The sequence below is a fragment of the Hypomesus transpacificus genome, chromosome 3, assembly GCF_021917145.1.
Source record: "Hypomesus transpacificus isolate Combined female chromosome 3, fHypTra1, whole genome shotgun sequence".
Classification (NCBI taxonomy): domain Eukaryota; kingdom Metazoa; phylum Chordata; class Actinopteri; order Osmeriformes; family Osmeridae; genus Hypomesus; species Hypomesus transpacificus.
The window spans coordinates 13,740,098-13,767,938 of record NC_061062.1 but is presented as its reverse complement, the minus strand read 5'-3'; the positions used below and the strand labels follow the sequence as shown (position 1 = coordinate 13,767,938).

Below are 27,841 nucleotides of genomic sequence, written 5' to 3'. Positions count from 1 at the left end.
TAAAAATGTTACACCATAGTTTCAGCGGACCAGTCCGTGATTGCTAGTATGACTTCATTCCTTACTTCACAGATTGGATGGCTTCCCAGCAACCCCCCATAGAGTGCAGTCAGTGATGGGTGCATTTCAATAGTCTTAAGATGCTCCCTCTCCTCCCTTATTACCTTTCTCTCATCTTAAGTAAACAGACGAGAGAAAGTTCCAGGGTTACAGTTTAAGGAGAGGCGATGGGAGGAGAGAGAGCCACTGTAGCCTATTGAGACTCAGCCAAGGTCTTGGAAGCTGTACTTGGGGGGGCGGGGGGGAGAGGGCTGGGTGAGGGTATGAGCTCACCTCATCAGAGCCCAGTGACTCACTCTTCTCTGCTCTCTGCTGGGCCTGTTAAGCCAAGGCTGGCCTGTTTTCTTGTACATAACGCTGGTTGTACTTTCCCCTCAAATTAGCTATTAGCTCTGATGTGTGTTTTGGCACGTGTCCGCTCTCTGAGGAAAGTCTGACTTTGCAGGGGTGGGGGCCAGGCCAGCTTAGGCAGGGGTACGACACGGGCTAGGGTACAGCTAGGGCAGGGCTGGGTTCTAGGTAGAAGACTTCCTGGGTGGCTGTGGACCTGAAGGGTTAGTCTGGACTGTGGAGGTAGGATCATAAAAGATTATTATCATGCATAGAACAGGAGCTGGGCATTCGGCAAGAGCTGGGGGCTGGGGGCAGCCAAAGGGAAGGGGCCCATCATTTAGTTCAGCTTGTGTAAATGAGAGGACCCACATTGAGGGGCCAGAACACGGATGGCAGATTAGAAAAAGGAGTCTGCCAAAAGTAACTGAGCGCTCAGTTGAAAAGTGCAGCCTGTATTTTACAGGGGTAAGACTGTGGGTGTGTTTTATATGTAGACGAGAAGAGAATAGAACGGAACAGACTAGAAAACCGGGGAGTTGTCAGCTGGCACCCACAGGGCCACACCGTCACAGCTGGCACCCACAGGGCCACACCGTCACCAAGGCTGAACCTCTGGGACAGCAGAGCTCTGATGGCATCTGTCCAAATGTCCTTCCCCTTTTTTTTATTGTCATGTGTACATATATACACAGGGTGTGCACAGTTCAGAGGAACGTTTATTGGTGAGCTTCCACGCTCACAATAGAAGGTGGGTGAAGAGGTAGGAGAGATTGAAGATACCTCTGTCTCTCTCTCTCTCTGTCTCTCTCTCTCCCTCTCTCTCTCTGTTTCTCTCTCTCTCTCTGTCTCTCTCTCTCTCTCTCTCTGTCTCTCTCTCTCTGTCTCTCTCTCTGTCTCTCTCTCTGTCTCTCTGCTGCTCCCAGGACATTTACAACATGTCCGACGCCAGGCCAGGGCAGTCCCCAGCAGCTCTGTTCCAGGGCAGTGTGCTGCCTTCCCAGCAGGCTGATGTGGTGACGAACCCTCAGTGAGGCCCAGGGGGGCTGGAATTCCTCAGTAGATCTTACTGTGAATTTATGGCCATTATCAGAACTCTTGTTAATTTTCGCGTTCTATCGACTGGTCAGGATTTCAATACCAGATGCACCTTCGTTGAGTTGCCAAGGTGCTGTCGCTGTAAGCAGGAAGTGAAAGGAACCTTGTGACAGGAAGTGAGTTGTTGTTGACCTGTTGTGTTCCTAACCAGCCCTTCCTCAGCCTGTCACCGTCCAAAACAAACCCTCACATGTGGCAGGACACCCAGCTACACTAAACTATATAAGCCCTATGTGCCAAATGTCGCCCTGGCTTGTTGGAATGTGATTGCAGCACGACAGAAACACTCCTGTCCGCAAGCCTACACAGCAGGATTGAGAGACAGGGAGGAGGAGGAGGGACAGGAGGGTGTGAGAAAGGGAGAACCAGGGGGAGGGAGAGGGACAGGGAGAGGGAGAGAGAAGGAGGACACGAAGGTGGGCAGGCCGGTGCAGGCCTTTCAAGGGCACAGCAACTGCATTTCTCCACACTGCATTTCACTTGCTGATCAGCCTATCAGATGATGAGTCTGTGTGTAATCCCCTCACCCCCCCACCACGACTAGAGAGCTGCAGTCCCCTTGTCACCTGCAGCCACCTCCCTTACATGCCATCCCCAGTTTGGTCACGTGATACTGCCCACCATAATAAGGCCTTCTGGGCTGTAGTGAACAATGCCTTATATGCACTTGGTCCTGTCCGAGCTAGAGTCTGTCTGGCTGTCCCACTGTGGCTGTGTGTGTGTGTTTGATTGAGAGCATGCACACATCCTGGTCAGCTGAGTGCCCAGCTGTTCTCTCTGTTCCCATTATGTCAGAGGAGGGCGGCTGGAGGAACAGCACTTTTTTAGTATTGTCAGCAGAGGGAGGGTCAGGGAACAGCTGCAGTTGGCGTTGCCATTGGCAGGTCAGGAGGAACACACCTCATCTTGCAGCAAGCAGCTCTCCACAGAGAGGGCTGTGGTCTGCAGACCCTCCCTCTGTTCTCGCTAGCTGCTAGCGTGCTCTCCCGAAGGATGTGGCTTCAGGGCAGACGGCCTCTTTTGAGGGCAACCCCCAGGAAGGCCTGTTACCCTGACCTAGCTACAGTAGCTAACTGCATCCCAAGAATGTTGTGAGCAAAAAACAGTTATTTTGTCCCTAAATCTCCCTTCTCTTACTGAACATACAGTAATACTGAATGTTACTTAAGGAAGGTCATTATAAATGTTTTGTGTAGCTTTTAAACTCAACTCTGTTTTTGCATGTCATGTAAAACATATGGTCATCTGCATCCCAATGACCTCTCCTCTCGTCCCCTTCAGCCATGCACCTGAAGCCCCATCCTATACTCCAGAAGAGTGAGCTGCGACTAGAGACCTGTCAGGACATCCAGAGGACCGGTCTTCACCACCAGGGGGCGATGAAGACCGAGTGGGGTCTCCTCCCGTCCTGCCCCCGCTCAGGCTCCACCAATCCCAGCCCGGCCTCTGGGGGGCGCAGCCCTCTCACTTTCATCTCCACCAATCACAACGTCAGCAACAACGGTGGCCCCGCCTCCAGACTGAGCAGTACCTGGGCCCGTAGGAGCAAGTCCTCCCCTTCCTCGACCTCCTCCTCCCAGAGCCCCGTCACCTTCACCTCCTCCCTGCTGCTGCTCACCTCTGGCCTGGACCACGAGGCCTCATTCAGCCTGTACCAGGCCCAGTACCAGGCCCAGGAGGGGGAGGGGCCTCTGGACATCTGGGCCGTCATCAAGCCCGGCAACACCAAGGAGAAGATCGCCATCTTCGCTTCGCAGCAGTGTGGCGGCAGAGATGACGGAGGCGAGCGAGACGGCAGTGAGGGCAGCGGGGGGGAGGAGGAGGGAGGGGGTAGTGGGGGGGAAGGGGGAGAGGTGGCACAAGAGGCGCCGGACTGTGGGTTGGGTCCCGGTGGGCTGGCGGTGCGGACTGTGTCCATAAAGGTGAAGGGCTGCTGGGAAAGCGAGTGCTCGGTGGCCAAGCGGCGCCGGAGGTCCACTCACCACCAGGCCGTCCTCCGGGAGGGAGCCAGGCTGCTGGTTCCCCACACCCAGGGCTCCTGGGACAGCAGCCCAGCCCGGGAGCCCCTCAGCCAGCCTCCTCTGCTGCCAGAGAGGGGGGTGTCTGTGGAGGAGCTGGACTGCCAGGTGAAGGAGTGTGAGACGGAGGAGGAGAGCGGGAAAACTCTGTCCGTGGTGGAGATGGTGGCCTTTCTCGAGCAGAGAGCCAGCGACCAGCTTGTGGACTCTAAGCCCGTGTCTTTACGCAGCTCCACCACCATCACCTTATCCAAGGTCCCCCCCACCTCCCTGGCCTCCGAGCTGCTGCCCAGAGACAACCCAGACGAGGAGGGGGAGAGCGTGCGCGTGTCCGACATGGTGGCCAAGCTGGAGTCTGAGTGCCTGAAGCGAAAGAGCACGAGTGGGGACGTAGCGGGGGAGCTCTCCCGAAACAACAGCCTAAGGAGGAACGTAGGACGGGTGCTGCTAGCTGGGGCGGACGCATGCGCTGCCTCTACCCAGCCTCCAACCACGCCCACCCAGCCCCAGGATCACACTGCCCCCAGCCCCCCAGAGAGCCCTGCGGGCCTCACGGTCAAACCCAGCAGCCGGTCTGAACCCCAGGTGTCTCTAGTCTCGGTCCTACTGTCTCCCAGTGTGGACCCAAACTGTGGAGTCTCCATCCAGGCCAGAAAACCTGAAGATCCCAGCCTGGGGTCTGGAGGTCTGGAGGTTCTGACAGAGGGTGGGAGTGGAGATCAGTCTGTGTTACCTCAGGCCCAGGCAAGCACAGACCCCACCAAGCAGAGAAAAGACGAGCCCCTACCTGGCATGCTGTTCTTCTCTAAGAAACACTCTTCCACACACTCCACCCAGCCCCACACACACACACTCCCGGACACAGTGCCCCTCCTGAAGCGTGCCACAGACCCCGAGCACTCAGAGACTCTGACCTCGGCCCCTGCTTCCCTCCCTCTCCCCACGCCCCTCTCCGCCTCTCACCAGGAGGAGGAGGAGGAGGAGGGACAGGGACAGGGGGAGGAAGAAGGCTCGGGAGAGGAGGAGGGCAGGGCCGCTCACGAGGCCGTGCCTTTCCCCCTGCGTCGCATGGTGTCTCACGAGTTCCTGGAGGTGAGGTTTAAGATCCAGCTGCTCCTGGAGCCACAGCAGTACCTGGCCTTCCTGCCGCACCACGTCCTGCTCAAGATCTTCTCCCTGCTGCCCACTCAGGCCCTGGCCGCCCTCAAGTGCTCCTGCCACTACTTCAAGTTCGTCATTGAGAGCTACGGCGTGCGCCCCGCCGACTCCCGCTGGGTGTGCGACCCCCGCTACAAGGACGACCCCTGTAAGCAGTGCAAGAGGCGCTACGGCCGCGGGGACGTGTCCCTTTGCCGCTGGCACCATAAGCCCTACTGCCAGGCTATGCCCTACGGGCCGGGCTACTGGATGTGTTGCCACGGCTCCCACAAAGACACGCCCGGGTGCAACGTGGGTCTCCATGACAACCGTTGGGTGCCGGCCTTCCACAGTATAAACATGCCAATCTATAAGAGGGTCAGGGACTCTGAGGAAGAGGCCTAAGGGACGTCGGGGCTGACTGACCCTTCTGTGTGCTTTGTTTCTGCCTTGGAAGGCTTGATCAATATGAGTGCGTTTGCCGGAGTGTGTGTGTGTGTGCGCAAGTGGATGTGTGTATTTGGGTGGCCTGTTATAAATTGCCATATATGTGCATGTGCATTTACTAGTGGGAGTCTTGTCTTGAGTGCAACCAGGTTTCCTGTACTGATGATGAGGATGATGATGAGGAATCGCTGGATCTGTTCTAAATATCCCTCACCCCACCCCCTAACCTGACCCAGCCCTGCCCTGCCCTTCCCTTCCCCACATCTCTAGCCCTCAGGTCCTCTGAGATTGTCAGCACTTTAACCCATTCAAGAATTCTCCAGCCTCAGAAGATTTCTGTCAGGGTATCTTTATTATCTTGCTTCACTTTCTTTTTTTTTACGGGGATTTAATTCTGATTGCTACAGCTGTATGGAGGAGTTGTAGGAAGGTTTCTCCTCCAGCTCCAGACGCTTGGGACCTCTGCCTCATGAGGCAGTCAGTATGGCTGCTGCACGCAGAGATCATAACCTCTGGAGGCAGGTCTGCCGGCTGGGTGCTGTCTACCCAGAGACCCAGGCACTTGTGTGAGTTACTGTGTGTCTGTGGTGCTGGAGATGGCAGCATCTGGTGCCCTGGTCCAGCCATAATGTCAATGAGCTACCACACATCCCACCTTCCTCTGTTGGGACACCTAGGTGAGGCTGATGTAGGATCGCTCGGTCCTGCTAACACCCAAATCTCTTCATGTTTTGAACAAACTGCAAAACAGACTGAAGATCCAAGGAGGTTCTCCACACTAGTCTGCCAGCAAGACGATTCCGTATCAGAACGTCAATGTTGATCAGTTTTGTGGTTGGCACGGTGGGACGGCAAGCTTTGGAGACCTCCCAGTGGGTAACTATACCCATCTCTGTATTTCGAGTGGAGGGGTTGGAGCATGGGGGGGGGGGGGGGGGGGTTGGTTCTGTGTTTTGATGGGAGCCTCGGGGGGGACCCAGGTTGTGTTTACATGTGTAAATAAAGAGTCCTATATCTACAGCAGAGTGAGGAACCTCTCCACAGCAGTGATTTGACTTGAATGCATTCATCTTATCAGTTGGTTTGAAATAAATACTTTTTTTTTTTTCCTTCTCACCCACTCATGCATATATTAATGAATCGGATGGTTGTTTTACTATTATGGGGTGGAGTTTTCCGTTGTTTAACCGCTGGTCTCTCTGCTGGGTGTCATCTTGCTTTACTCGGATATCTCCTTGTGCTGTTTTCCTCCAATGGAAAGGATAGGTCTCAGCACCTGGGCTTTACAATGACTTTAACTGGACAATTTTTTGAACAAAAGAGAATAAGGAGGACTGTATATGGGGGGAAAAAACTTATTTTTCCTATTTTAAAGTTTGTTATACAATCCCTGCTGTCCGTAATTTTACTCCAATAAAGCGCATTATTTGAGGTTTTATGTTCCTGTAAAACTGCTCTGCTGTTTATTTTCTCAGTCTGAACTGTAGCGAGGCCTCTGTGCCTAAGACAACTTACGAATACACCCCCAAACAAGTCTATGCATAGTTCCTGTCGCTGTAGTGGAAGTGAAAGCTGTTCAGACATTCGACGTGTCTACTGCAGTACAGGGTTGCCGCTGGGTCTTAAAAAGTCTAAAATTCGGAACTTTCGATGTCTTAAATTGCAATTAGTCAGGTCTATAAAAGGTTTTCCCCTTGTTCATTTCCAGAAACGCTGGCCGCAAAAAGTTACTACAAAGTAGCAAAAAGTATTGAGTCGTACCCTCCAAAGCAGAGCTCTAGAGTCCAGGGTTTGAATTACAGGGGGGCTTGACTAATTAAGACTTGGACCCCCCCAAAAGACGTAAAAACAACAGTTCGGGGGGGTCGATACATTTATATATCGTTCTTACCTGTAATCGTAAATATTACTTTACGCCCTGGAAAAGAAGCTGACCACCCCGATTATCATTGTATAATTTGCACTCTTTCTAACCAAACTAAAGAGAATTTTCCTGAGATTAACAAGCGTTTGGTGGAGGAGGAAGACAATATTTATGAAACTATGTGAAGGCGAAGTCCCACATCTCACATGACCACAATGGACTGTTTTACAGATGAAAATGATGCCTACCACTGGACTAACTTTTATAGAGATTCTACATTGAAATGACATCTTGGAGCTACAAACAAGGATTATGTGGCCCTAGAGCCCCTTTCCTGGCAGGATTGGCAGGTAAAGCTAAGTGGCGTTTCACAACATGGGAAATCCTGGCTGCAAGCCTTAATGCAAGAGAAAGGGAATGTTTTTCCTTTCCAGAACGTGACTTAATAAAAGACATGGAAACGTTTCAACCATTTTATTCTTGTGCTCTACACACCGGTTGGTGGAGTTGGTGGGTGTTTCTTTTGGGGGGTGGGGACTCAGGCTAGAACAACTGATGGGGGGTGTGGGGGGCGTGCACAGTACTCTGGTCTCTAGTGAGGTTTAGATTTCAGTGTTTCTCATTAAAGAGGGCCAGCACTCCAATAATCATTGTCATATGTGCATAGCCACTGACATGTAACAGTGACGGCACCATCATTTTATTCAAAAGTTTTTCAGTCAATTTCTATTAGGTCCTGCAATGAGATAGTAGTGATAATCATATGAATCACAGAGCATTGGAGATTTTTTTTACATACTAAAAAGACCACAGGTTTGAATCAGATGTTTATGTCAACAAAAACAAGTATTCATCCATTCACATTTTACTAGTATTATACAAGATCCTTGCAAAGGTCTTTTCTATTCAAATATTGCTTTGGGTGACATTTATACTGTAAATGCCGCGTGTGCATAATTCAACATGTTTTGAAAGGCATTCCACACAAATCCCTAGCTAAAATAACAGAAGAAACCAACTGAGTTCCCATGTTGTTCCAGAATGCTGGGACAAGACGAGCTATGAGGTGGTGACAGGGAAAGTGACAGATGTGTCACTGTTTTCAAAGTTCTGAAGTGCTGTAAATAGTCAAGAATAAAAAAACGAAAACATCAGAGTCAGAGGATAAAACGGCATGTAAGATGTTCTGTCTGTCTAACTGCTAAACCAAAAATTACATTTTTAGGCACCCATTTTCCCATGAAAATATAAAAGAACCACCTGGAGTGGTATTGCAGATCCACAAGATGAGACTTGTCCCCTTTAGATGCATTTTTGCAAATCCAAAATACATTCGCACAACATACCGTACCTCCTTGAAGTCAGTCAGTTGGTATGATTTAGGTAGCTTCCTTGGGGGCTGTTTCAGAGCCATCTTTAAGACTCACAGAACCTCCATTCCACAAGCCCACTAGCTGCTTCCAGTTTCAGGCTACTTTAGCCCAACCTTGTCAGTGAATAGCAACAACCCAAAACTGATCTAGTAAACCAGATTTTTGTTATGAGCTTGATGGTGAGCTATTTTTGTTCAGTTACAACTAGGACAGCCGTAAAAGACTTACAGGGTGGTAACTCTCTCCTGGAACAGTAAAATAATATGATTGTTACTCTGACTCTAAATGGTCAGCCATCTGTCCTGTCCCATCAGGATCAGGTTTTGTAAACAACATGTAAAAGGTAAAGACAATTGTAAAAATTGCCTTTTCATATTCGAGCGAGGACCCGTCCAGCCAGAAAGTTCCTTGTTTGGCTTTAGTCTGACAACTGAACAACTTTCCATAACCTCTTCAGATGTCATATGAAGACAAACCAAATAAACTGGAAAGATTTCAAGACTAAGGAACATGATGAACAATTAACACATTTTGACATCCAATCACATGCATCTCCTGACCGACAACTTCCTCCTTCCTACTTGCATGTTTAAGGAATAACAGAAAATGATGGCATCAGTCGAGCAGATCCTCTTTCAGCCTCTGAGGGTGTTGCAGAAGGAGCACAATAAGATTCCTACATTGTGACACACTGGCTCCTAAGTCCTTAAGGGCCTGACCATCTACAAAGCGAAACAGAGATGGAGGCCACCAGCTCTCATTCGCTCTCTCCACTAGCAAGGCCTTCGTCCAAACAGATTAATAGTCAGAGCCCCAGTCAAACACTACTACTTCAGGGACATTCATCTGACATCAAGCCTACAAAGTGTTCAATAATGCAGGCTAGTAGAAACAAACTCTCTTTTCCCTTCTTAGTGTGTAGGTTAGGACAGGAAAAGCTACAGCAAAGCAGATCATGCTAGGCCAGGCCAGACCAGAGAACATAAGGCCATGTCAGGTTGGCTCTGTATGAGTATGTTGTTGCATAGCTTCAACCAGCCAAGACCTGATCCAAGGTCAATTCATTGACCAGCCGACCAGAATCTACAGTAGTTCTAGAACAAAGCCCAGCAGCTTTTGAGCGCCAGTACACAACAACCTGTTTCTGTTCCGGCCCAGCCTAGCCAGTCTCCCAGTCAGCGCTGGCCTGTGTAGGCCCTGAACCAGGAGGTGACAGAGGCTGCGGCGGAGGAGATCATGCCCCCAGCATTGGCCCCGGGCTGGGACACCTGCATGGCCGTGCTCTGGGACAGGTCCATGGGCTGGGAGGGGATGTCGCAGAAGCGGGGGCTCGGAACCGTCTCCCAGTCTGTCCCCAGGTCCGTCTCCTCATCTGTCACCGCCTCTTCGCCACTCTCCTCCGCAGGCCCGGCCGCCTCCGGCTCAACAAACTCCATGGAGTCTTCCAGGTCAGCACTGACTTCGTACGGACCCGTCCTGGGTGACGAGAAAGACATGGCCAAAATATAAACGACCATAAAAGTGGTAGAAGGGAGCTGGACCGTGGCCATAAAAAAGAGAGTTAGCCAGAAGTTACCTCCCCAGGTTCCTGTTGTCAGAGGAGACCAGGAACATGATGTTCCTGAGGGTGTGGTGGGGATGCAGCAGTTCACTGTCCACATGCTGCAGGAGAACACCCACACACAGGTTAGTGACTGTAACACTATTAGCCCTTCAGCAAGGGCACATACAGGACTCACAGGCATGTGTGATCAGGTACCTGGGAGAAGCACAGGTGCAGGATGTTGGTGTTGAGCTTGGTGAGAGCTCTAGTGAAGCGGTATCTACTCAAGTTGTCACCACAGAACTCACTAGGAGACAAGACAGACAGGCCAAACACAATTCAGTCATTGCATTGGTAGCCGAGAACTACAAAATACCTGAAAGACATTTATCCAGATCTAACACAGACAATTGACAATTTCTATAACCAAACAAACATTTTTTTAACAAAAAAATAAGCATGTCATGGCTAGTTTGCAACCATAAAGAGCTTAGACCCCCATTATTTTTAACCAGGCAAACTACACACTGTGCCAGTCACATGACACAAAGAGTAAGATCAGCATTAAATCTATCATACAGCAGTCATGCATAAACTTCTAGAGCTCGTCTTGCTCGCTTCGGTTCAGGAAACATTCCATCACATAACATCCTAACCTGTTGCAGAGCTTCTTAGGCAGATTGACATCCAGAATATGTGACAGGATGTTGACAAGCTGGGTGGCGTAGCAAAGTGCAGCACTGATGGTGTGGGCCGGGTTTATGTGGTCCAACTCTACCAGGAAACACAGCAGCACCACACATGAAGTCCATCACAGAATGATCAACTTTGCAGAAGCATCAGTATGTGGCCAATAGGGATTATAAACAGCCTACCACCAACATGGATGTTTCATAATCAGCATACTTATTGTTTTTGAAAACAGTTAGAGTAGGGAGTTAAGCCACCAAGTTCCCTAGCCTCACCCATTCTTATTGGTGCCCTATCATCCTACCTGGCCCCTCATTGGTGCTCTTTTCCTCCACCCAAGTGTAGTAGGCTGAGCAGTCTCCGTTGCTAGGCAGGGTGACAGGCGGGCCAGTGATGCTGATGCTGGTTTCTCCATTCTGGTCATCCCAGATCCAACGGCCAGACAGGTAGGTGGTCCTCCTGGCCTCTGCCAGCTCGCTTACTGTGCTGGAGGTCAGCGCAAGGTCACACTCTGCAGCCACGTCCGCAGGGTCTCTGATGGAAACATGCAGGGGCAAAAAACAATGTGGGACAGTGAGAGATAGTTAGAGAGAGAGAGGGAGAGAGAGAAAGAGAGAGAGTGATAGAGTGACAGAGAGAGAGAGGGAGAGAGAGATAGTTACAGAGACAGAGATGGTTACACAGAGAAAGAGAGATAGTTACAGAGAGAGAGATATTTACAGAGACAGAGAGATGGTTACACAGAGAAAGAGAGATAGTTACAGAGAGAGAGATAATTACAGAGATAGAGATAGTTAGAGAGAGAGAGTAAGTGAGAGTGAAAGAGTTACACAGAGAGATAGAGTTACAGAGACAGAGAGAGATGGATACACAGAGAAAGAGAGATAGTTACAGAGAAAGAGAGAAATGCCGAGCGAGCTGCTGTATGCCTATAGGTCCCTGCTGACCTGCTTCCCTGCTTGTCCTCCTGAGTGAGGAAGATGTGTGTGGTGAGCTCCAGGATGTGTCCCCTGCGGACCTCCGCCAGGAGCTCCAGCCGAGCCTGCAGCTCGCGGCCCCTCTTCTCCAGCAGCTCCCCTAGGCGCCGGTTGTGCCGGTCAATCTTGTCCCTCTTCTCCTGGTGGCGGCTGGCCCGGCGCTGCAGCCTCTGGCTCTCCTCCTGGGAGCGCAGCTGCAGCTCTTTACCTGGGAGAGGCGGGAGTTGTAGTCCTTGTATTAGTGTAGTTACTAGTAAAGCTACGACAAGTTGTCTTTGTTACTTATCACCTGTTGCTGCTGACAGGGCTGTCACTTACCACTCTTGACCTCCTCGTTCCCTCCACAGATGGCCTCCTTTAGTTGTTCAATCTTCATCTTGCACGACATAATCTTCCATTTCTGAAGGAAACAATTACCCCAATAAATCAGTAGGAGAAAATGGGAAGAAGACTATTTGTTTGGGTGTATCAATAACCCTACCAGCTGATCAGCCTGAACTTTTCTATCCATGGCTGTGATAACACTGTGAAAAGAGGGCAGTGTTATGGAGGTTGAAAGAGTGAAATCCACTACAATATTAAACCAACTTTTTGACACAGGTACAGTACCTCTGTTGAAGTTGTTCTTTCTCCTTCCTCAGCAGTTTGAGTTTCTCTAATTTTTCGGTGTACCTGCAAAGATAAATACAATTTGAAATAACTTTCTTCCATTTTTCTCACGTTATAGATACATAAATATATGTGAGTGGTCGGGTAACTCACAGTTTCACTAAAACAAGTTTATACAATGGTATAAAATAACTTATTCACACAAGTAAAACCACTGTAAGCCATACACAAGCCATACATAAGCAGTACATAACATATTATAATGTGTCTGCGAACATTCTCGACGGGACCATACTGTCAGCTCCCCTGCCATGGCATGATGGTGATTTTTGGTTTCATTTGTCAGCTAGCTAGCTAGCTAGCTTAAGACGGTACTGTGCCTGAACTGTAAAGTTGTTAAAAAGTTACCTAGCAAGCTAACTGGCCAGCTACTATAACAGGACATTGGTTACATTGTCTGTGACACATACGTATTGGGCTACAGCACTTCTAACTTTAATGGTAAAATAAAGTAAAATGTCGTCATATTTAGTAAACAACAATCGTAGAAGCTAGCTAGTACTGCTAACCAGCTGGCTAGCCTGTGTGTTTATGCTGGCAAGCCATTAGGTGTTGATGACATTTAGATGGGGTTAGCGATGTCCCCTGAAACAAGCCGATTGACTTTTGTCTCTTTTGTTTAGTATTCATTTTATGAATTTCATCACCCACCGTTCTGGGTTTCTACCGTCAAAGTACACGAAGTCCCCTGCCTGGATACATCTGGCACAGGTCAGCCTGCGCCTGGCTGTGTTGCAGAGAGGGCATCTCTCCACAGCGACGTAAAGGCCCTCCGCATCGTCCACAGACTCCACCATGAGAGATCCGGGGGATCCCGCGGTGGTTGTTGCGTAGAGGTGATGAGAACGGAGTGGCGGTCGACCACTAGGTAATGCCCCGGCGGAGGTCCCCTCACTAGGGCCGGTAGCCCTTAATTCAGCTCCAGCAGCAGAAGCCATCTAGGCTAGCTTGCTAACTGAACAAAGTCTGTTAGTTTCGCAATTAGGAAGCACTAGCAATATGCTTTTCCTCTGTTGGTGGTATGCGTCAAACCACCAGTTGTCATTTCTTTATATAAGTACTTTCGATATATATTTACTACGGTATGGCCGTCTTCATATCAGAATATTTGGCCTGGGAAGGAGAAAAATGTGTAGGCTCGGATCAGTTCTCAACGAAGCCCCTGTCGCGCTGTATCTGCCTCCTGCTTCTTTACACCACGTGACACGGTTTGTTTATGTAGGTACGTCATTATTGGGTGGAGATTACCATATGTGGAACTGTGTCTAATAATCAAAACAATAACGAAAACCTTTATTAATTTTCAGCAGAATACAAAAGTATAAAGTCTCATGTATAACATATACAACTTTTAACAAAACGTACAAAGAACATATTTCCTGCATGTTAACACAAGTTAAGATTAGTTCCATTGTGATTTCAACTTCACACAAAACTGTATTTTACTGCTTCCTGAATCCCTTCAAAATTGGGTAGATGTTTTCAAATGCCTCATAAATCTCACCACGTTCCTTGGCTCCTGTCAGCACTACTTTTCCAGACACAAAGATCAGTAAGACGATACGTGGTTTCACCATGCGGTAGATCAAGCCTGGAAACAGCTCTGGCTCGTAGCTAAGGGGTTGAGATATAGAGGTCAGGGGCTCTATGGTGACTTGGTGAGTTTCACTGCAGTTAAGTTTACCTGCTAAACTGCTGGTGAGTGAGCACCAGACCCTCCAGCCTGATGGGGAAGCAGACATCACAGCTGCCCACCATGTTTTGGATCTTGAAGTCCAGGAACTTGGCTGGGAAGCCCAGCTTCTGAACCACGCGGGCATACTTTCGGGCAGCCAGGCGCGATTGCTCCTCGCTGTTTAGATCACACGAGAACGGACAGGATTAGGAATGTCATAGGATGATTCGGAATTCGAAGAAGAGAGACAGAGAAGGGGAGGTGAAAGCGGTCACCTCTTGGCCCCAGTGCAGACCATCTTTCCTGAACTGAAGATCAGAGCAGTGGTTCTGGGCTCCCGAATCCTCATGATAACTGCAGCAAATCGCTGAAAAAATCCAGTTCAAATCAATATGTTACAATCTGATTGGACAACAGGTTAAGCTCAGAAGTTCTGATAAGGGTTCTACCTTTCTCCTGTCACAATAATGCCAAGTGAAAGTTTCTGATGTTGAATGGTGACAACTCTTAATTAAATTCAAGGATACATTAAAATTAAGGGTTTACTTTTTACTCTCTATACCTTTGGGTTGTACTCAGCATTCCGTGCTTGAAGTGCGATGGATTTGAGGTCCAAAGGACAAGCAAGGTTCACTGTGGAAACAATATTCCTACGAACATACACACACAGTTGTTGCTGATGGCTATGGAGATTAAACGAGTAAATTTTCATAATTCTACCCACTGTAACTGAGGGATGATTCCAGAACACTCCGCGACCGGGGTCATGGGAGTCATTGGAATCATAGGAGTCATTGGGCAGATGGGGGAGGCCCCTGGCATCGCCGTGGTAACCACCGGTGCCTGTGGCGTGTGGTATTGGAAAAAGCCGCTGTCCTGCGTCACGTTGGCTGCATTGTTCTCATTGGTGGAGGGCTCAGCGGGCTCTTCCTGGTTACTGAGCTCATCGGGCAGGAAGCTAAGGTCCAGATCCTCCCCAAGATCCTTCTCATGGCCTCCACTTACAGAGGACAGACAGGAGGTGTCCTGGAGCTGGGGGCCCCCCTGCAAACCGAGGTCACCCTCAAACAGGAAGCCACTGGCATCCTAGGAAAATATGAAAAGACATGAGAAACACCAGTCATGATCAGAGACTCTGTTGGAATGTAAGTAGGCCTGCACCATACTGCAATGGTCTATCTCTCCAATGGCTTTCATAACATAGTGAGGCCAAACCTTTCACTCCAGTATTGATCTGCATTTTGCACACAAAAATAAATGGTTGTAATTTAATATATTTCAACACTTTAAAACGGCAATCACAAACAGTTAGTTCAAAGCACTACATCTGACCGCACACAAGCAATGACTGGGACTTACGTTCGCAATGGATTCATCAAAATAACTTTCTAATGTAGCTTCGTCATCCATGGTGAAGCATTTTACTATAGAAACTGAATTAACTTTCACATAACTGTAGTGTAAGACGGAGCTCGATGGTGTTAATTGTTAGACTGTCAACTAACACAATTGGCAACAGGTGTGAATGGCTGACAGGTGGTCTTAATGCTGCGCAAAAAACTATAATGTACCACCCATACAACGTCAAGCTTTCTTAAAGAGATCCCATTAAGTTTCTTCACCCCACCCGTCAGAGGAAGACATTTCTTCAAGTTTCAGTTTGTTCCTCGTTGCAGAAGAAGATGGGGCACGCGCACTAGAAGTAAATACAAGCGCATGGGTTTGATGACAGTTCTCCACATATAATGTGTATTGGTTCTTTGACATTATGATACTCTTTGTCATTGCTGGCGTTTTAAGTAAACTCTAAAATGACTCTATGATTGTCATGCCTCAATTATGTAAATTATTATTGTTCGAAAACTTCCTTTGCAATGGCAGAAATAGATGCTGTGAAACAGTATTTAAAAGACTTTGCACAAGAAGCACGCGGTGAGTTCTCTATTCATAGTCGTTAAAAAGCGGATTTAAGAGAAATGGTTGTATATTGTTTCAATGTGTGAGGAAATGATAGCATTATACTGCTGATCAATGCTGCTATACCAATCAATATCTAATATGAATATGTAAACACACATGTTTTGTAATGCTAATAACTAAGATACAAATATTGAATGTGATCAATTGATTTAATAAAGTAACAGATAAGAAACATTGAAATGTAACTTTGGTGTGTGGACAAGAATGCAGATGTCAGGCAAACTGACTTGGGAGGCGAGTTTGTGACGCTCAGGGACTGGTGTGAGCACAATGAGCTAGTCAGCTCATGGGAGTAAAAGTGTCAACTTGGGAGATAAGGTGATGCTGGGAACATAACTCTTCTCTGCTTCAGGACGAGTCAGACCGGACAGTTCTTACTATGGATAATATGCCCCCTTCCCCTGGAGACCCTGCCCCCCCCCCCCCCCTTCTCACTGGATGCCCCCTTCCCCTGGAGACTCTGCCCCCCCCCCCCCTTCTCACTGGATGCCCCCTTCTCCTTGGAGCCCATCTGCCCCTTTACATCATCTGACCTAGGAGTGGTCTTACCCTCTCCCCTTCCCCTTGAAGACCCCACCCCGTATATCATCAGGACCTCGAGATGACCTGCTCTCAACTCTGGAGAACTCAAACCCCCCCCCCCCCCCTTGGATTGCATCAGACCTGTGGGTCTCGTCCACCCCCCTCCCTGAACAACACCAGACCTGTGGGTCTTCTCTGCCCCCTCCCTCTCCTAACATCACCAGGTCCGTGGACTGCCCACCTTGCGCCAGCATGAACGCCCTGGACATTTAATTGGTTAACAATAGCCACCCCAAGGTCTCCTGACCAATGGCCACTCACCAGACCTCCCTCTTTGGGGAGTACAAGATCTGTCACCCAAGGGCGGGGAGACAGAACTTGGGAGGGGCAGAACTTTCTCTGATATTCTGTCACGACCACTTTCTCAACGAAGGCCTTCGTTCGTTCTAATCTTATACTCTGTTTTGGTGGGACGACTGCTTTTGCATCATCGACTGATTCATTGTACTAGACTACGGACATCTTGGTGTGTTGTTTTCATTGTGTATCTTGTGATTGCATCATTACTAATTAAACTACAAGTAACATGGTCCGATGCTTAACCGTGTATCATTCTTCCTCTCAACACCCAGTTTACACTATCCTTAACAATTGATCATGTTAAAAGCAGGGCCATATGTCTCAATTGTACTGTAGACTTGTACCTGAATGAAGCCGTGCCTTACCTGGAGTATGCGCCGTCTCCTCTTGAGTTCTACCGTGAATGGATTGGTCCCAACAAACCCTGCATCATCCGCAATGCTTTCAGTCACTGGCCAGCTCTGTCCAAGTGGAATCCTGCATATCTCAGGTTTAACACTTCCTGGTCATCTACACACGAATTCTACAATTCTAATTAGCGTCGAATGAAGGTGGTAAGTGTTGAAGAAAACCATAATAACTTGTTTCTGTCCTTCCTCCACTGCAGGGAGGCGGTGGGATCAAAGGTAATTAGTGTTGCGGTGACCCCAAACGGCTATGCGGATGCCGTAAACGGGGACCGGTTTGTTATGCCAGAAGAACGAAAGATGACATTCTCCTCTCTGCTAGACGTGATAGAGGGGAAGGTGGAGAGCAAAGGAGTGTTCTATGTCCAGAAACAGTGCTCCAACCTGATGGAGGAGCTCCCTGAGCTGACAGGGGACGTGGAGCCTCACATTCCCTGGATGAGTGAAGCCCTCGGTGGGTTACTTTCATACACTCCTCCCTTACCCAGGCTGGGTTCTTGGAACACATCCTTCCTTAATCCCTTCCTTGGAGAATCACTTGTACCGTTGTACCATAACTCAACCATGCAGTGGAAAGCTGTTTTTGAGATACAATCATGTTACATCTGTGATTCATTCAGGAATAAAGACGTGTTTCAGCACTGCCTCTGTTCTGACTTTTTTCTGTTGTTGTACGTTCCTACATGTTAACGTCATTATGCAACTCTGTTTATTTCCCAGGGAAGTTACCGGATGCTGTCAATTTCTGGTTGGGAGAAGCCCGTGCCGTGACATCCAGTAAGTAGAAGTGACTTAGTCTGACATAGATCATGTTGGACTAACACAGACAAAAGGCTCGACCCTGAACTTTGTTTTAAAGGCTTATAGTAGTAGTCTTGTAAATGCATTCTGTTTGTCTCCAGTGCACAAGGACCATTATGAGAACCTGTACTGTGTCATATCAGGAGAGAAACATTTCATCCTGCTCCCTCCATCCGACCGGCCCTTCATACCTTACGGTGAGAGCCAGTTCCCAGCATTGAGCCATTACATAGGGGTGTAAACCTTTTTAATGTTTGACTTGTTTAGTCACAGCTGTTTACTGATTTATTACAGGACTACTACAGAGGAGTATGTGTGTAAATACATTGTACTGTGTCCTACTGCTCTTTTCTATTGTGCAGTGTCTTCTTTGCTCCTGTGTTGTCAGAGCTATACCAGCCAGCGGTGTACAGGCAGAGAGAAGACGGTGGGTTTGATGTGGTGGATGAAGCAGAGTCTGAGAAGGTGAGCACCGGTGAGGGCCAACCCCTTTAACAGCCAAGCTAAGACCCGTCTGCTGTGCTGACAGTTTTTAATATTTGATCAATTCAGTCTTTTTGAACAGTTTTTTGGTGAGCTACTTAAACTCTTCCTCTTGTTCTTTCTCCATACCTAGGAATCTTGACATAACTTGTCCCAATCCTTATACCCTCCTCCCAGGTACCATGGATCCCTTTGGACCCTCTGAACCCAGATCTGGAGTGTTACCCTGCCTACCGGCTGGCACAGCCCCTCCCCTGCACCGTGAGAGCAGGCGAGATGCTCTACCTTCCCTCCCTCTGGTTCCACCATGTCCAGCAGTCCCACGGCTGCATCGCAGGTACAGCAACGCCACAGAGACACATGTAGAAACACTGACACTATACTTTGACTTTGACCTGCTTTCTCTCCCCCTTCTCCCCAGTGAACTTCTGGTACGACATGGAGTATGACCTCAAGTACAACTATTTCCAGCTTCTGGAGTCCCTGTCAGGGCCTGTGGGGTCACTGTGACATCACTGGGAGGTCAGAGATCACCCTGGAAATTTGAATCCTTCTCTATCCACACTTCCTCGAGGTAATCTCTGACCTAACTGATGCCCCTGGCCTTTACAAAATAAATATTTCAAGGAAGGGAAGCCTTTCAACTGTGTCCTGGTCATGAGAATATAGGTTTATCTCAAATCCCCAGGCCGAACGTCCATGCATTTTTGGAGATCTGCAAAGATTTAACAGGTTTACTGTATCCTGACAGTCTGGAGTATGTATGGAACCCATAGGGATGGATTATGTTTCTAGTTGAGAGACTGCTGCGATGTAGAAATGTATTGGAATATCTTATCTGAAGTTTCTGGTATTGTATTTCATTTGAAGACAATCATTGTCTTTTTTGTGAAGTAAAAAAAAAAAAGAAGAAAATAGGTTATTCGAGAATAGGCTGGAGTCTGAATTGCTGTTGTAGTACAAGGTACAGGTGGAAAATGTAAATAAAGGTATGTGTAAACACCACTGGAGTGTAATAATAAATGTTTATTCTCCTGTAGAGAACTTGAGGATACACAGTAGAAACATCAAGGTTAAAAACACTGAACTGAGGTTGGAGCAAAACAAGAGAAATAACAGATTCACACATTTCAGAAGGGTCATTTCCTAGAATAGAAAGACAAAACATCTGGTCTATCTGTAACTAAGACAGATGCATTATCATATTGTCATACTGTACAAAAGATGAGGTTAGTTAATGCTACCTCTGTATCTCCATTCTCCAGTTCGAGCAGTTTGACCCAAGTTCCAGCCCAGTTTCAGACCACGTTCCAATACAGTATTGAATTATTTAACTGTTTGATTCTGGCATCATGTAACCAATGGGGTAGTCATATTGGCCTACGCCCCTGCAGATTATCTAAAGTACAACTATGTATTTAAGTACCCTAGTGCAGCAATAACACCTCACAGAAACACGCAATGTGTTATGCTCAAATTAGTGTCTCCTAAAATGTCTGACCGTGACAATACTGACATGTATCTGTAGAAAGTTTTTCCACTAGAAGCGTTTTCACATTCTTCTAAAGTGGGAGGTGTCTGTGCACCAATCACTGTCTAATATGCAAATGCCGTCAAAGAACATGGTACTGTGTGGAGTTCTTGGATGAGAGAGAGACCCTGGAGCTTCCAGACATCGTCCAAACATTCCTACTATGCTGCTGAAATGGTTTGAACTGATTTACTTTCACCTGTCAAGAAAGCTCAAAGAGCAGTGGTGGGGCAAGGTGCGAGACCTGTGATATTTGCATATGTATAGGTCCAGAATTTCTTAATAAGGAATGCTAATGGTTTTGTAGCACTTTTTTGTTTTGTTTTTTACTTTGTGAGAAAAGGGGAACTTGAGGGGTTTTCATTGCAGGCAGGTGCTGGTTCTGAGCTGGAACACAGCCAGGAGTTAAGGAGATCCCAGTGGACCAAGAGGAAACCCAGTCATCAGAATCTCTACAGTCTAGAGAACCATGCATCTTAGTAAGTAACAAGCTTGTCTCCTTCCGTACATACAAACCTCTGACACCCTACATACATACGTTTGACACCTTATACATACATAAATACCCCTGACACATACATACATAGTGTATACACACCCTACGTACATACATACATACCCACCCCACATACATACGTACATACTCCTGACACCCTACATGCAAATATATTCATGCTAGCAGTAAAAACGTACATCTAAAAGGTAGCGGCAGTTCTGATCTAGTTCTACTGTCCAAAAAGATACAGTCCTCCGTCTTTTTAGTGTTTCCAGTCTTATGTATATAATACAAGGCCTACCTACTGCATATCTGTGTCTTAGCCTTAAAGCAATTCCGGAGGTTAATTAAAATATCAAGTAATTGAACAAGGGCATCTTGGTAATCGTGGGGCTCATGCTTTATGTATACTGTAATTGTTCTGAGTGAAAACACTTGAGTGTAACCAGCAGAGGGCAGTGTGGCACCAACTTGCTGTACATGAATCGTGTTTTATGGTGAAGGTATTTTCTTGGGTGTACAGTTATCAGGAATTAAAAGGGTTTTATATGGTAAATAAGAAAACAAGGAATAGGGGTCGTGCCCAGAGAGAAACACATCAGCTAATCATCCAGCGATTCAACATTACTCTTCTGCCATCAACTATGTTTCAGTGGTCATTGGCAACACAAAATAAATCTTTTGATTGCCCCACATACAATATCTTGGATAAGGAGTCAACCTTGAAAACAAAAAATGCTGACCTGAAATAAAGGCACCAAATCTCCTTTACAACTGGGAGATTAGCTGGGTGTTAAGAAGTATTATTGGCTTCGTCTCTGGAATCTGGAGTCTGGAATCATGTTTTGCAACCTATTAGGTGTAGGCAGCGCCTACACTAGGCTGGTATTACTATGCTTCCCATTTTCTGTAAAAAGAGCCTTCCACACAGTCAAAAGTTAATCCAAAAACTACAACCTACAAATGAACATGGAAAATCTTCATAACACAATGGCGCTTTTACAACTGAATAAATAAATACACACAAACCTACCATCCCTCAGTTCCACTCACTCAAAATTTACAGTATAAAATCACTCAGTAAAAAAACATGATTCATGTCTAACAATGTGTTTAAGACGAGTTAGGATTGTCCCGTGGTCGTTCATACTCCAGACCCAGGCCAGTGAGTTAGCTTTCTCTCCATGACACCCAGTACTCACTCGTCCTTGTATGATGCAGACTTGTCATGGACAGTTCCACAGCACTGCTGGGCTTCCAGCCACACCCCACACCCTCTGATTGTCCAAGCATCATCCAGACCTCCAGGCCCTAATCCAGGAAGTCCTCCTTGTAGACGCAGAGTGATGGAGACAGTAATGTAACAAAGGAATGCCTAGCAACCCCCCCTCCCCAAGCACCACAGGTGTAACAGTGACATCATCGTAGTTGAGTCCCTGGGAGACCACTACTGCAGGGAGGTAGGGAGGAGGAGGAAGAAGTATGTGTGTGTTTCAAGCTGCTGAGGTTTGGTCCTGAGAGGATCTTGATCTGTGCTGTTCGTGTTACATGTGTGGGGGAGGGGGAGGGGGGGGGGGAGATCCTCACTGCTTCTCTCTCCCTCACTTTTACACTGAAACACATGGGGCTAACAGGGTCCAGAGTCCAGCAGGTACAGAACTTCTGTTCACCCCCCAAAAACACACCTAAGAAGACTTGAAGTCCTTCGTAACACGTAGACATTTTTTTATGTTTGTTTAAACAGAGTTTGGGGGGGACTGTATTAAAACAAGGACGCCCATTGTATTTGGGCAGAGCATCATTCACAAAAATGGCTTAAAATTATTCATTTGCCTAGAAGGTTGGTACAGTCTTGAGGAAGAGAAGGAAATGAAGGAGGAAGAGGAGTTCTAGGTGAGTTTGTTGTCCAGCCTTTTCTCCACAGCCTGTAGCAGGAGTTGAGAGTACTGTTCCAGCAGAGCCAGAGTCCTCTCCTCCCCTACCCCTGGTTCTGCTTGGCTACCCAGCATGCACAGGGGCAGCGGGGACTCTGGAACCCTGGCACTGTTCCGGCCCTCTGGCAGAGAGTTTAATTCCGCCCTCACAGCATCAAAGGCCTCTGAGAGGACCCTGGCCATTTCACCTTGCTCCTGATTGGACTCTGCAGACACACTGTTCACCTGTAGAGACACATGGGTCAATGACATGCTGTGAATGCATGTGTGTGTGTGTGCCTTAGTGTGTATGTGTGAGACTCACCATTCTGTAGAGGCTGGAGACTTTCTTGAAGGTGCTCTGAAGCTCACTGGCCATTGCTTTGCATGACTCCACACTTAAAGACACATCTGGACGAGACAAACGTGGGACATGGTCAGAGCAACCAATCAAAAGTGAGATTTCAGAGGCTAATACCTTCACTAGTTACCTATGCTACACGTGGAGTGTGTGAGGTAAAGTGAGAACCAGAGTAGAGCACTCATGAGACAGACAGACAGTGTTAATGGGATATGACAGAGAAATGGCATGCCTCACCAGTTGGAAGGTGCTGGTTAATGGATGAAGAGGGTGAAGAGAGCAGTGAGGCGGAAGAAGACAGGGACCAGAGCTCAGTGGAGTACAAGGACAGGCCAGGACTAAGGCCCAGACCCAGATGCACAGGCAGAGATGACAGGATGAAGGAGGGAGAGTGCTGGAGCAAACCTGCGTTCTGGGCCACAGCTGGTAGCATGCTCTCCACCACTGGGTTCTCCATCTGGATCACTTCTCCCTGTCTCAGGGGCTCCAGTTGGCTGCCTGCAAGGGCCTGGAGGGGCAGCTCTACCGTGGGACCATAGCCCTGCTCTGTTGTGGAGCTCTGAGCTGGGCCCTCTACAGTGCTGGTAGAGGTGGGCATAGCAGCGACCAGTTGCACGTTAGTGGAGAGTGGAGCTGGGGCGGCCGTGTGGCTGGCTGGGGGGGCTCTGGAGGGGTTCTTGCTGTTGGGGGAGAAGGAGGCGAGCGAGGGCTTGTCTGGGAGGGGTTTGGTGACGTCCAGGCTGAGCTGAGGTCGCGTGCTGCCGGTGAGCTTGACCTGCAGGCTCTTGGATGGGGCGGGGTTAGCTGGGACGCTGGTGATGAGGGTGGGGACGACGGCTGCCTGGGGCGTGGTCGAGCTTGAGGGGGCGGCGGTCACCGTGGTGGATGTTACCAAGGCTACAGGAGGAGGAGGGGTGGCGGAAGCGGCCGGAGGCGGTTTGGCCTGAGAGCAGGTGGAGGAGGCCGAGCTCCTGCGGAACTCAGAGGAGACGCCGGAATCCTCGCAGGCTTCCGGAACGTCGAGGCTGTCTCCCATGGAAACCGAGCGGGACATCTTGGCCATGGAGCTGGTGGTGGGGCTCATGTAGGAGCGGGATCTGAGGTTGCCCCCGACCCGGGTCGGTGTGGTGGCCGTGGCCGCCGCGGCACTGCTGCCCACGCTGTCCCGGGGGGGCTGCTGGGAGCTGGAGCTGGGGCTGTGGAGGGGTACGATGGGGAGGGTGCGTCGGGGGGTGTTGGGCAAGGTGGAAGGGCGCTCTATGGCCAACGGCTGGGGCTGGGGGGCCACCTCCTTGGAAGGTCGGCCCATAGACAGGGACTGATCTGGGGGTACATGAGACAGAAACAAATATACCGTGAGCGCAGGTTTACACGCGTGTGTGTGTGTGTGTGTGTGTGTGTGTGTAGGGAGCGTGTGTGCTGTGTGTTACCCTCTGTGTGCAGGTTGTGGACCGACTGGGCCTTACGGAGGCCAGACGAGGCAAGGTGGGAGGCTGCAGCCTTGGCTACGGGGCTGGCGTTCCTGCGAGGGTCCACCGCTGGGCTCTTCTTCTTCAGGGGAGAGCATCGCAGAGCCTGGGGGGGCACCTTCTCAGGGGGGCACCTGTCCTCCGGGCCCTTCTTCTGGGGCTGGATCTCAGTCTGGATCCTGACCTTGAGGTTGCCCTCATGGGCCACACTATGGCCCTGATCAGACACACACACTGGATGTTTGGTCTGGTCCTGGTTCTGTTCCATGAGGGGTCGTACTTCAGACACCAGGGGCCGGACCACCCCGCTGGCCAGCTTCACATCCCCAGTGGAAATGCTTTTAGGCAGGAATGGAAACATCGATCTGTGGTGGAGAGAACAGCCACTCAGACAACTGCCAGTCAAAAGTTCAACTGAGAAAGGAAATAGCTACTCAGGGAACAGTCAGGAAGAGAATAACTAGTAGGATAACCACAAGACAAAGACCATAGTTGAGGAACCAAAATCAGAATCAGAATGATTTTATTCGCCATGAATGTTTGCGCAAACAAGGAATTTACTTTGGCAGGGAGGTGCATACATTAAACATATAGGAATATACAACCACACATCTGGTGTGAGTTGTGTTCAGTTGACTGTGAGGAGTGTGAGGTGACACCTTTACCTTCCAGTGGAGCTACTGTGGGAGCCTTGGGACAGAAACTTGGATGAGATGCTGACACTGTCTGTGCAGTTCTGATGAGCTCTGCTCGGGCTTCCTGAAGACCAAAAACACACCATCATGAATAATGGCATGTTCCTATACATCCTGGCAGTGTAGAAATTGTGAAATGCTTTGATTGGACAGTGTTTTTCACAATATGTGTACATTGTTGACGAACAGGCTTACTCAGCTCTAGTAGAACTAGCTAACCCAGCCTGAGCAGGACTAGCTGTAGAGCTACTTAGTCTTACAGTACCTATAGTTTCCAGGTCTGCCAGGGTGCCAAAGTGCTGTTTGAGGAAAGCCTCCTGGTCAGGGGTCTGGGGGACTGGGGTGACCGTGGTCTCCTCCCCCTCCAGCTCCTCCATGTCCAGCTCTGAGGAGTTACCATCCACACTGAGGGGCTCAGTAGGCTCAGAGTCTGGCACGAACACACACACACCAAAAATGAAATCAATGGAAAGTACTGGAAATACTTGTTAGCGTGTTGATGTTAGCATGTTGGTGTTAGCGTGTTGGGGTGTGTGTATGTGTGTGTGTGTCTCACCCTCTCCTGGAGGCCGGTCAGGGCTGGACAGCCGGCTGCTGCTATCGTCCACCGAGCAGGCGCTGTCAGGGCTGTGTTTGTCCTGCCCCTCCTTCTCACTCCGACCCAGCGGGACACGGGCCAGCTCCTTCACCTGGTACTCACTGGAAGCACGTGCACAACACACACAAGAGACAAGCTCTGTATAGATTGTTCAATGTATTAATAGAAAGACAGAGATAGAGGGAAAGAAATAGGGAGGACATCTCAGGCTGGTGTCTTAAGCAGCCGTCAGCAGGATAGCGTACCTGCCAGCCAGGCTGACTGTGTCCTCACAGCCGTCAGGGTACAGCACAGGGCCCTCTTGGTCTATCTCTGGGCTCCGGGGGGACAGCAGGATGAAGTCTGGCCTCTTCTGCCACCTCCCGTCCCTCTCCTCACCCTGCATGGAGACAGGAAACACACACACACGCACGCAGGGAGAAGCTGTTAGAGGCGTTTAGACTATATAACACCTCATCAAATAAGCATTGATACTCATTGGTCCATGCAAATACAGTGTGAGTGATGGAAGTACAGGGGGCCTCACCCAGGCGGTGGGGGGGATGTGCAGGCTGGTGGTGCTGCCCAGGCCTAGGGGCTCCCTGCTGGGCACCGCGGGCTGGCTTCTCCTGGGGTGGAGGGAGGGCGTGGTGGTGGAGGAGGAGGGCTCCTGCAGGGAGAAGGACTCCAGCTGTCTCAGGTCCAACATGGACTTGACCATCAGGTCCATGCTGCTCATCCTCCGGGACCAGCGGCGCCGAGGACGCGGGCCGGTGCCAGAACTGTCTGTTTGGGGACGCCGCCCAGCCGAGCCCTCCTACAGCACACAGCAGGACAGAACCATACCTTAGACACTGCTACTGTACATGGGTATAGCTCAGTGGTAAATAGAGTGTTTGAGAGCGGGTCAAGAGGTCAAATCCCCCCTTGTACATGATCAATATTTTTCCAAGGAGAGTGGAGAGAGGGAGTTCTCCCTTGTGAAGGACAGGACACAGACCTTTTTGACGTCTCTGCTGTGGGAGTTGCGAGAGTTGCACTTCTCATCCGAGGTGTCTGGAAAGGAAAAATAGACTTTTGAACAACGCTCGCATGTCTGTTAGCTTACCATTCAGAATGTAGCAGTATTACCCATGCATCCTACAGAATAGCATCTTACCCAGCATGTTAGCATGCTAGCCATGACCCTGAACTAGCACAGAAATATACGCTATCCTACCCTACATGGTGGTTAGGATGTGAAACCGTAAAGAGGGAGGGTCACTGACCAGTCTCCTCCCCTGGGCTGGAGCCAGAGACCGTATAAGGAGAGATGAGGTCTTCCTCATCCTCCTCTTCTATCCCCTCTTCTTCCTCCAACTCTTTGTCGCTGTCAGATGACATGGTAACTATGGGTGGAGCACTGTGGATGTCCCTCCTGGTGCTGCAGAAACACACACACACAAAGACTAAAGAGACATTCTCTTGGCCATGTGTCTGTATGCACGCGTGTGTGTGTGTGTATGCATATTTGTGTGTGTGTATGTGTGTGTATGCGTGTGTGTGCTCCAGTACCTGAGAGAGCCCGGTTTCTGAGGAGGGGTCTTCTGTGGCGGCTTGCTGTTCTGTTTGAGGTCAGACAGCCGCTGCCTCATGCTGATGGTCAGCTCGGGGTTCAGACGCCACACGAAGATGCAGCTGCAGAGACACACAGGCCAGTCAGAGCACCGCCACGTCGAGAGACGCACGCACCACAACTGTATAGACATGATTTGATATTGTGACTTTGGATTTACCTGTCTCCAGACACGGTGATGAGATGTTTGCAGTCGTTGGTGAACTTCATGCCTGTTACGACCTCTGTGAAACACACACGAGCTGTCAGAAGAACCGCTCTTCTGAGAGGAAGTGATTGCAGGCAGGGGGTTAAGTGGGGAGCGAGCGAGAGGGGCTAGTCTTACCCGAGTGTCCAAACATGGTAGCCACACACTCTCCAGAGTAGAAGTCAAAGATGCTGATGTTCTTGTCTGAGCAGCTGGTGGCCACGTATAGTCCTGAGGGGTCTGTCTGGACCTGAACACAAACACACACACAGAGACACACACACACACACACAGAGACACACACACAGAGACACACAAGCTTAATGGCTACACTCATCCAGGGTTAGGGTTAGCTAGGGACCTGTACAGAGATTTGGTTTGATCCAAGCCCTGGGAAGCCTTCAGACGTAGCTACCTTAATGAGGGTGCCATCTTCCCCCTGGGAGCCCTTGTACAGCTTCTTCTGCTTGCCATTACTGATGTTGAAGATCCTGAGAGGAACAGGGAGACAGGCAGCATGAGAACAGGTCAAGCGGCGAAGACACGGGCTCAATACACAGCTG

General features: G+C 49.1%; 5 protein-coding genes across 8 annotated transcripts in view; 2 read left to right on the top strand and 3 right to left on the bottom strand.

Moving 5' to 3' along the window:
* Positions 1 to 2,689: 2,689 nt before the first annotated feature.
* Positions 2,690 to 5,960, top strand: fbxo34 (F-box protein 34). The gene has a single exon (XM_047017464.1). It carries the CDS (start codon positions 2,772 to 2,774, stop codon positions 5,046 to 5,048), a length of 2,277 nt encoding a protein of 758 aa, XP_046873420.1. The 5' UTR covers positions 2,690 to 2,771; the 3' UTR covers positions 5,049 to 5,960.
* Positions 5,961 to 6,166: 206 nt separating this feature from the next.
* On the bottom strand, positions 6,167 to 13,395 carry atg14 (autophagy related 14). Its single transcript, XM_047017485.1, has 10 exons — positions 12,858 to 13,395; positions 12,147 to 12,209; positions 12,019 to 12,061; positions 11,856 to 11,937; positions 11,508 to 11,745; positions 10,865 to 11,094; positions 10,527 to 10,644; positions 10,087 to 10,177; positions 9,904 to 9,989; positions 6,167 to 9,803 (listed from the first exon to the last, which is right to left on the bottom strand). The coding sequence occupies exons 1-10, from the start codon at positions 13,142 to 13,144 to the stop codon at positions 9,503 to 9,505; spliced, it is 1,539 nt and encodes a 512-aa protein (XP_046873441.1). The 5' UTR covers positions 13,145 to 13,395; the 3' UTR covers positions 6,167 to 9,502.
* Positions 13,396 to 13,438: 43 nt separating this feature from the next.
* Positions 13,439 to 15,426, bottom strand: tbpl2 (TATA box binding protein like 2). The gene is made up of 6 exons (XM_047017639.1): positions 15,241 to 15,426; positions 14,606 to 14,967; positions 14,444 to 14,531; positions 14,157 to 14,248; positions 13,891 to 14,058; positions 13,439 to 13,820 (listed from the first exon to the last, which is right to left on the bottom strand). Exons 1-6 carry the CDS (start codon positions 15,289 to 15,291, stop codon positions 13,649 to 13,651), a joined length of 933 nt encoding a protein of 310 aa, XP_046873595.1. The 5' UTR covers positions 15,292 to 15,426; the 3' UTR covers positions 13,439 to 13,648.
* Positions 15,427 to 15,555: 129 nt separating this feature from the next.
* jmjd7 (jumonji domain containing 7) lies at positions 15,556 to 19,439 on the top strand. 4 transcript variants are annotated; one of them, XM_047017626.1, is made up of 10 exons: positions 15,562 to 15,583; positions 15,763 to 15,813; positions 17,080 to 17,233; positions 17,351 to 17,369; positions 17,473 to 17,604; positions 17,871 to 17,927; positions 18,053 to 18,148; positions 18,340 to 18,416; positions 18,612 to 18,771; positions 18,856 to 19,439. In XM_047017626.1, exons 3-10 carry the CDS (start codon positions 17,147 to 17,149, stop codon positions 18,942 to 18,944), a joined length of 717 nt encoding a protein of 238 aa, XP_046873582.1. In that variant the 5' UTR covers positions 15,562 to 15,583; positions 15,763 to 15,813; positions 17,080 to 17,146; the 3' UTR covers positions 18,945 to 19,439. The 4 variants fall into 4 exon arrangements, with proteins under 4 accessions (XP_046873556.1, XP_046873582.1, XP_046873574.1 ...); XM_047017618.1 differs by having other exon boundaries at positions 15,562 to 15,813; XM_047017600.1 differs by having other exon boundaries at positions 15,556 to 15,813; positions 17,351 to 17,604.
* A 15-nt stretch (positions 19,440 to 19,454) lies between these two features.
* Positions 19,455 to 27,841, bottom strand: part of mapkbp1 (mitogen-activated protein kinase binding protein 1) — a 34,534-nt gene continuing 26,147 nt past the window's right edge. Inside the window, exons 17-31 of the mRNA XM_047017445.1 lie at positions 27,694 to 27,769; positions 27,417 to 27,528; positions 27,252 to 27,315; positions 27,031 to 27,153; positions 26,745 to 26,899; positions 26,477 to 26,532; positions 26,024 to 26,293; positions 25,743 to 25,876; positions 25,456 to 25,598; positions 25,165 to 25,329; positions 24,870 to 24,963; positions 24,166 to 24,569; positions 23,141 to 24,058; positions 22,700 to 22,785; positions 19,455 to 22,620 (exon numbers count right to left, since the gene is read on the bottom strand). Of these exons, the coding sequence (XP_046873401.1) occupies positions 22,351 to 22,620; positions 22,700 to 22,785; positions 23,141 to 24,058; positions 24,166 to 24,569; positions 24,870 to 24,963; positions 25,165 to 25,329; positions 25,456 to 25,598; positions 25,743 to 25,876; positions 26,024 to 26,293; positions 26,477 to 26,532; positions 26,745 to 26,899; positions 27,031 to 27,153; positions 27,252 to 27,315; positions 27,417 to 27,528; positions 27,694 to 27,769 (3,070 nt within the window). The 3' untranslated portion in view covers positions 19,455 to 22,350. The remainder of the gene's footprint in view (positions 22,621 to 22,699; positions 22,786 to 23,140; positions 24,059 to 24,165; positions 24,570 to 24,869; positions 24,964 to 25,164; positions 25,330 to 25,455; positions 25,599 to 25,742; positions 25,877 to 26,023; positions 26,294 to 26,476; positions 26,533 to 26,744; positions 26,900 to 27,030; positions 27,154 to 27,251; positions 27,316 to 27,416; positions 27,529 to 27,693; positions 27,770 to 27,841) is intronic.

Bases quoted from the DNA above. Each gene is read 5' to 3' on its own strand.
- fbxo34 (XM_047017464.1), top strand. From the start codon at position 2,772: ATGCACCTGAAGCCCCATCCTATACTCCAGAAGAGTGAGCTGCGACTA.
- atg14 (XM_047017485.1), bottom strand. From the start codon at position 13,144: ATGGCTTCTGCTGCTGGAGCTGAATTAAGGGCTACCGGCCCTAGTGAG. The intron at 12,062-12,146 runs GTACTGTACCTG...CTCTTTTCACAG, and splicing joins AAAGAACAACTTCAACAGAG to TGTTATCACAGCCATGGATA. The intron at 11,938-12,018 runs GTAGGGTTATTG...TGTTTCCTTCAG, and splicing joins AAGTTCAGGCTGATCAGCTG to AAATGGAAGATTATGTCGTG.
- tbpl2 (XM_047017639.1), bottom strand. From the start codon at position 15,291: ATGGATGACGAAGCTACATTAGAAAGTTATTTTGATGAATCCATTGCG. The intron at 14,968-15,240 runs GTAAGTCCCAGT...ATATTTTCCTAG, and splicing joins TTGATGAATCCATTGCGAAC to GATGCCAGTGGCTTCCTGTT. The intron at 14,059-14,156 runs GTGACCGCTTTC...TGATCTAAACAG, and splicing joins GTCTGCACTGGGGCCAAGAG to CGAGGAGCAATCGCGCCTGG.
- jmjd7 (XM_047017600.1), top strand. From the start codon at position 15,756: ATGGCAGAAATAGATGCTGTGAAACAGTATTTAAAAGACTTTGCACAA. The intron at 15,814-17,079 runs GTGAGTTCTCTA...ATTGTACTGTAG, and splicing joins CTTTGCACAAGAAGCACGCG to ACTTGTACCTGAATGAAGCC. The intron at 18,772-18,855 runs GTACAGCAACGC...CCTTCTCCCCAG, and splicing joins GTCCCACGGCTGCATCGCAG to TGAACTTCTGGTACGACATG.